Source organism: Leuciscus leuciscus, assembly GCF_965113295.1.
Source record: "Leuciscus leuciscus genome assembly, chromosome: 3".
NCBI classification, from domain to species: domain Eukaryota; kingdom Metazoa; phylum Chordata; class Actinopteri; order Cypriniformes; family Leuciscidae; genus Leuciscus; species Leuciscus leuciscus.
In genome coordinates this window covers 64,248,080-64,254,966 of record NC_138727.1, presented here as the reverse complement: position 1 = coordinate 64,254,966, position 6,887 = coordinate 64,248,080, and the positions used below count along the sequence as shown (strand labels likewise).

Below are 6,887 nucleotides of genomic sequence, written 5' to 3'. Positions count from 1 at the left end.
CCTGATATTATCAATCTTGTTAGTAGAGAAGTTCAAAAAGTCATTACTGCTGTGCAACTTGGAAACGTCTGGGGTTGAAGATTTATTTTTCGTTAGTTTAGCCACTATTTTCTTCTAATAGGGTTGAAAAATAAGCAGATCTAGCAGCTTTTAAAGCCTCTCTGTACATAATCAAGCTCTCTTTCCATGAAATGCAAAATACCTTTAGTTTTGTTTTCTTCCAGTTGCGCTCCATTTTTCTGGCTGCTCTCTTAAGTGCCTGAGTGTGCTCGTTGTACCACGGCATTGGACTATTTCCTTTAATCTTCTTTAAGCGTAAAGGAGCAACTGTGTCTAAAGTGCTGGAAAAGAGAGAGTTAAAAGTTTCTGTCGCAATATCTAGTTCTTCTAAGCTATCTGTTGCAGAGTCGCACCTCTGGCAACCTTTGTAATTTACAGTTCGGTAGGCGGACAATTATGGACAGTGATTCCGGTAAGAGAATCAAGGACAGGGGAAGTATCTTCATAAACTTCTCTTTAATAACTTGTCAGGCAGTAAGTGACTATCACGTTGTGTTGTGGTCTGTAAATATATAAATACAGGAATATAATATGAATACAATGTAACTGTACACAAATTACCTCACCAAGTATCTACAAACGACTAAACAGTCATCATAATTGAATACTCAACTGTCAGATAACAATAAACATTAAATTATCCGATAAACTCCAATATACAGCATAAAGCAGCATATAATGACAACAGCAGGTGTCTGATCATATGATTAGCGGCTATCCGCGATCGCGCCGCGATCGTCGTTTGCATATCTCAATCGCCATTTGCTAAACATCTGACAAATATAACAAATACAAAGCGTTGACTAAACAATGTTCAAATAACTACTCACATTTGTTGCATGAACGCACAACATTGAACAATATCAGGAAGCACGGCTGGACCTGGCTATTGCATCAGTCTGCTGGAAGGAAGTAACAACTCTTAAATCAGTCCGTCATGAACCACTGCATATTTTCCGTTCCGGGACGGACTTTCTGACATAGCCGCCCCCAATTATCAGTCAGGATAATTGTATTCCTTAAGAAAGGCCGTCAGAAGGGTCTGTATCATTATCCCTCATTGGAGGGAGTGGAATCAGCTTCACGACAGGGCGTGTGTACATCTTGCCTTTGACTTGAACTTTGGCTGTCCGAATCCTCCCGTCAGCCCCGGCATAGGTTTCTGTCACGGTACCCACAGGCCAGAGTGCTCGTGGGAGTTGATGGTCGATTAGGAGTACCACTTGTCCCACTGCAATTTCTTTACCATCTGATCTCCATTTCTGTCTACCCTGTAGTTCTGGTAAGTAACAACGAATGAAAGCAGTCCAGAACTGATCGGCCAATACTTGACTGTGTCTCCACCTGCGTTTACCCAAGAGTTCGTCTGAGTCATAAAGGACTTGTGGCAATGAAGCATCATGACGTCCCATGAGTAACAGGTTCGGAGTAACAGGATCCAGGTCTGCAATGTCCGATGAGACATAGCCAAGGGGCTTGGAATTGAGTATGCCCTCAACTTCCACTAGCAATGTTTGTAGTACAGATTCGGGCACGGATTGTTCCCGTAGAATGACTCGCAAGGCAGTCTTAATTGATTTCACCTCCCGCTCCCATGTTCCGCCAAAGTGGGGGGCACTTGGTGGGTTATAGCGAAACTGCATCTGCTGTTTAGCCAGTTGTTCCTGCAGCTCAGGAGCCATTCGACGAAAGGAGTCCTTTAACTCATGATCGCCTCCAGTAAAGTTAGTGCCATTGTCACATAGAATCTCGAAAGGCTTTCCTCTACGGGCTATAAATCGTCGTAAAGAAAGGAGGAAGGCGTCTGTGTCCAGGTGTTCAAGGAGGTCGAGATGTAAACATCTGGTTGTCAAGCACTTATATAAGATTCCCCATCTCTTTTCCTGGCGCCGGCCTATTTTCACCCGAAAAGGCCCAAAGCAGTCTACGCCAGTGGAGTAAAATGGTGGCTTGAACAGACGTAGCCTACATGGTGGAAGGTCGGCCATCTGTGGATTCTGTGGCTTGGCGCGCCAAAACTGGCAATTTTGACAGGAATGCTGGTGTTTGCGCACAGCTTCACGGCCTCTAAGCACCCAGTATCTACGACGTAGCTCTGCTAGCACTCGCTCTGCACCTGGATGATGGAGTTGCTGATCTATGTCTTGGATGAGTAGCTTTGTGACCTGATGTTGAGGATCTAGGACGATCGGGTGAATGATATCAGAAGGCAGGGTTTCAACACGACGAAGTCGTCCACCCACTCTGATTAGACCAGTATTTTCGTCGTACTCTGGGGCGAGAGAACCCAATCGGCTGTCTGTCGGGATAGGCTTTCCAGCTTTCAAAGCTCTGAATTCCTCCGGGAATGAATCAAACTGTGACTGTGCTAGGAGGAGCTTTTCAGCCTGTATATACATTGAGGCTTCAAAGGCGGTGATGTTGGCCGCCCCATTACAGGACTCAACAGTAGCTTGAACTAGCTCGTTCCAGGTTTTGAATTGACTGAGGTCTGAAGGCACTGGACTGGGAGTGACAGTGACTGCTCCAACAAAGGATGCTTTTCTCATCTCGCTCAGGTCAGGTGCTGACTCCGTACTGGGTGTCAACGGCCACATATCCTGTGGTTCGGTCAGGAAGGATGGCCCAGATCTCCATTGGTGAGGACCTGCTATTTCGGCCAAGGTAAGACCTCTAGTAATATGGTCAGCTGGGTTTCGAGCAGAGTCAACATACCTCCATCTGGAAACATCTGTCAAAGTCTGAATCTCTGCTACTCTAGACCCCACAAAGACCTTGTATCGGCAGGATTCTGATTTTAACCAATGCAGCACCGTAGTTGAATCAGCCCAATATGTGACGTGGTGTATGGGAATAGTTAGTTCAGTCTGTATCACTTTGGCCATCTGAGCTCCAGAAAGTGCAGCACACAACTCTAAGCGGGGCATAGATAGAGATTTACGAGGAGCCACTCTAGATCGAGCTAGTACAAAGGTGACATGGACTTTCTCACAGTCGTCTGTAATCCGAAGGTAGGCCACGGAACCATATATCCTCTCTGAGGCATCACAAAAGACATGGAGTTCCCGAACCGTGGAAGGAGTGTCAGCACCGCCAGACGCATAAGTTCGAGGGAAGTGTATTTTGGTGATACTGGAAAGCTCTGCAATCCACTTGGACCATATCTCACGCAGGTGTAGGGGTTCGATAGGGTCATCCCAGCTAAGGTTGTGTTTCCAGAGATCCTGGATAAGAGTCTTAGCCCTTGCGGTGAATGGGACTATAAAACCCAGGGGGTCGAATTGGCTTGCCAACGTCTTGTATAGATTCCTCATGGTGGGCTGGACAGGCTCTGCTATTCGATTCTTATACCCGAGGGTGTCATCAAGGCAATTCCATTGTAGGCCGAGAGTAGGTTCTTGCATGTCAGTGCTACTCTGAGACAACCAGCACTCGCTACTAGCTGATCTGGCTTCCGATGGGAGGTGTTTGAGAACTGATGGTATATTGCACGCCCATTGTCTGATCTCAAAGCCTCCCTTTAACAAGGACTGACGCAACCCATCTATGATGGCCCTGGCCTCACCTTGGTGGGGAGTACTGTGAAGACAGTTGTCGACGTAGAATGAGTTCTCCACAATGTCAGCTAAACCAGCCATGGTGTCTTGGTGTTCCTGGGCATGAAACTGAAGGGCATAAATGGCGCAACACGGACTGCAGGTCGTACCAAAGGGCAGCACCTGCCACTCGTAGATGTCTGGGTCAGCCTCCCTATCCATGTTCCTCCAGATGAATCGCAGCAACGACTTGTCACCAGGTAACAAACGTACTTGGTGGAACATGCCTTTTATGTCCCCACTCACTGCAACTGCATGCTGTCTGAACCGCAGTATGACACCTAACAAAGACGGTCCCAGTGTTGGCCCCGGAAGGAGTTGTTCATTCAAGCTTTGCCCATTGTACTGGAAGGAACAGTTGAAGACTATTCGGTCCTTCCCATTATGATGCACCATGTGGTGCGGAATGAACCACGACTCTGTGGACTGTTCTGCCTCCTCTGGTGTTATCTTGGAAATGTAGCCTTCAGATTCAAGCTTCCGAATTTCAGAGCAGTATGTTTGAGCTTGCTCAGGATTCTTGGCCAGTTTTCTCTCAGTGTTTCTGAGACTGGGGAGCCCAGCCTCCTTGCCTGCACAGAGCAAGGTGATAGGAGTACGCCTTAGTAGCGGAGTAGCATACCGCTGGACACCATTTACTTCTACTCTGACCGTAGAAGATTGCAGGAGGTTGTAGGAGTGTTGATCTTGCTTTGATCTTGTGATCAGCTTTTCATTGTATGGCAAGGTGTCAATTTGCCACAAGCGCTCCACATGTTGATACAGCTCATCACGTGCTGGGGCTGTCATTAGATGCAGGCATTGTTGCTGGCCTCTAGGGGGCTGAATCGGACACATTGGGCCTTGCAATACCCAACCAAGCTTGGTACATATGGCAACGGGGCCACCTTCAGCTCCTCTACGTACTGGCTGAATAGGAGTCAGGAGGTGTGGCATATCAGACCCTATGAGGAGTAAGGGTTTCACCTGGTCTACAGACTGTAAGGGTAGACCTTTCAGGTGGCGATATGCTTTCTGGAGTGCTGCCACTGGGTAATTATGTTCAGCAAGACTCAAGGCAGAGGCAGTAAAGGCATCACGAATGACATACCTTTCTGTGGGTTTTGTGATGGGGGAAACCTCCAAGGTTACTGTGGCCCCTTCAAGTTTGGTATGGCCTTGTTGGATTGTCTGAAGAGAAAGAACCTCTGGGGTTCCATTCAGCCTAAGCTGCTGAATTACTGGAGGAAGAATTATTGTTCTTTCTGAGCCGTCATCTAGAACAGCATGGGCTTCTATTGTTTGGCCACCACTGTGCAAGAGGACTTTGACAACCTTAAGCATAACTTTCTGTGAGCGGTTGGGTCTGTCAAGATAGATTTGTGTGGATGGCAAACTCACCATAAGCACTGCTCTGGAAGTATCTTTGACAGAATCATGTAGGACAGTGAGGTGCAGTTCTTTGCAGACTTTACAGGGCCGCTTGAGATTGCAGGAGTCCACTGGATGATTTCGACCACATTTTCAACAACGTTTACCCTCTGTGATCCAGGTGACAATCTGGGTGGTGGTCAACCTCTTGAATTTATCACAGGAGTTAAGAAAGTGATCTTGGTTGTCGCAATGAGGACAGTAAGGCTTTGGCTTGGAAATGGCTTTAGTCTGGGCCAGTTCAGAGGGCTTGGCAACTTTCTCGGATGTCAGAAGTACAGGTGTTGAGCGCTCTCGATGATATGGAGTTCCTTTACTCCTCACAGATGACTTTGTTGTGTCAAACTGAAACATGGCAGCAGCTCGGCTTGAGATGTGCTTCGCTTGTGACTTCGTTTGTAACCAAGTCGCTAAGTCAGGAAGAGTGTAGGTTCGATCTGTACCAGTTTGAAGGATACCACGGCTCAAACAGTATTCTACAAAGCTGTCTCGGTAAGCGGGTGGCATCTTTCCCAAAAGTCGGTCCACATGAGAACCACACATCAGCTCATATCCGTACTGTCCCTCCAGCGTTCTCAGCATGCCCACTAGGGATTGCACAGATAAGGCAAACGAATCAAAGGCATTGGTATCACCCATTCTGAGCGGTGGAGTACTCATAATAGCACCTAATTCTGATTGCACAAGCTGTCTGGGCTGACCATACTTCTCTTGCAAAGCTTGCAAGGCTGCTGTGTGTGGTTGTGGGTGGTGCATATATGCCTTAGCCAACTGCTGAGCACTAGCAAACTTAAGGTGGCTCAGTAACACTTGGTATTTGTACTGCTCGCTGATGTGAGTATGGTGACTTAATAAATTGTCTAAGGCCAATTTCAACAAAGCAAAATCACTTTCTGTGCCACTCTCAAACACTGGTAGTGTGGGCCGAGGGATACCATAGGCTGCTGCCATGAGAAGCTCTGTTCCGGGTTGAGGTAAGTAACCAGTTTGGGGAACAGTAGGATGTGGATGAGGCTGAGGGCCGATGGGTGTGTTAGATGAGACTGTCACTCGCTGCTGAGAGGCAGGAAAAATCCGATTCTGATTAATAGGTGGGGCTACCTGGCTTACCAACGGAGTATTCACATTTGAGGTTGATACAATGGTTGCAACAGGAAGTACAGGCTGCGATATCAGAACACTATCTGTGTGTGGTGTCACAAATCGGGTGGCTGCTGCTTGCATGTGGTTGCATTGAGGTAGTGGCATTGAGACTGGGCTGAGCTGTTGTGGGACAGGTGACATGTTTTCCCCAGAATATGCGATGGGTGGTCTCCCTTGGAATTGAGTGACTACACATGAAGACAACTGTGCTGTGAGAGCTGGAACTTGTGCAGGCATAGTCGCTTGTAGTGCCAAATGAGGTAGCTTGGGTGTAGACTGAACTGTGCGTATGTCCCTTAATGTGCTCTGTGCCTCTGGAACTGGCTGTGTGATCTGCATGGAAGATGGGGAGCAGGAAGACTGTTGCAATACAGGTGAGTGGGCTGAGCTGGCAGGATGGAACTGTGATGGTGGCCCAGTTGTGTCTGGTGATACTTGAGGCTCTGAATCCGTCAAACTTTTGTCTTGGCTGAGCAGGGAACTCACCAGCTTGGCCACTTCCAGATCTGCTTCTGCCTTTTTCAGCTTGCGTCGTCGTTCTAACTGGTTAGATAAGGCCTCCTTCGCCATGAGAGCCTCTTCCTGAGCACGTTGAGCCTCTTTAGCTTGGGTTTGTAGTCTCTGGTACTCTATTTCTGCCAGTGTGTCCTCCTCCATCTGTTGAAGTAGGTCGTTGTA

General features: G+C 47.6%; 1 protein-coding gene across 1 annotated transcript; it reads right to left on the bottom strand.

Annotated features, from left to right (window-relative positions):
- Positions 1-403: 403 nt before the first annotated feature.
- Positions 404-3,199, bottom strand: LOC309495099 (uncharacterized protein). Its single transcript, XM_082164647.1, has 2 exons — positions 891-3,199; positions 404-562 (listed from the first exon to the last, which is right to left on the bottom strand). The coding sequence occupies exon 1, from the start codon at positions 2,985-2,987 to the stop codon at positions 1,080-1,082; it is 1,908 nt and encodes a 635-aa protein (XP_082020773.1). The 5' UTR covers positions 2,988-3,199; the 3' UTR covers positions 404-562; positions 891-1,079.
- Positions 3,200-6,887: the final 3,688 nt, after the last annotated feature.

Bases quoted from the DNA above. Each gene is read 5' to 3' on its own strand.
- LOC309495099 (XM_082164647.1), bottom strand. From the start codon at position 2,987: ATGCCCCGCTTAGAGTTGTGTGCTGCACTTTCTGGAGCTCAGATGGCC.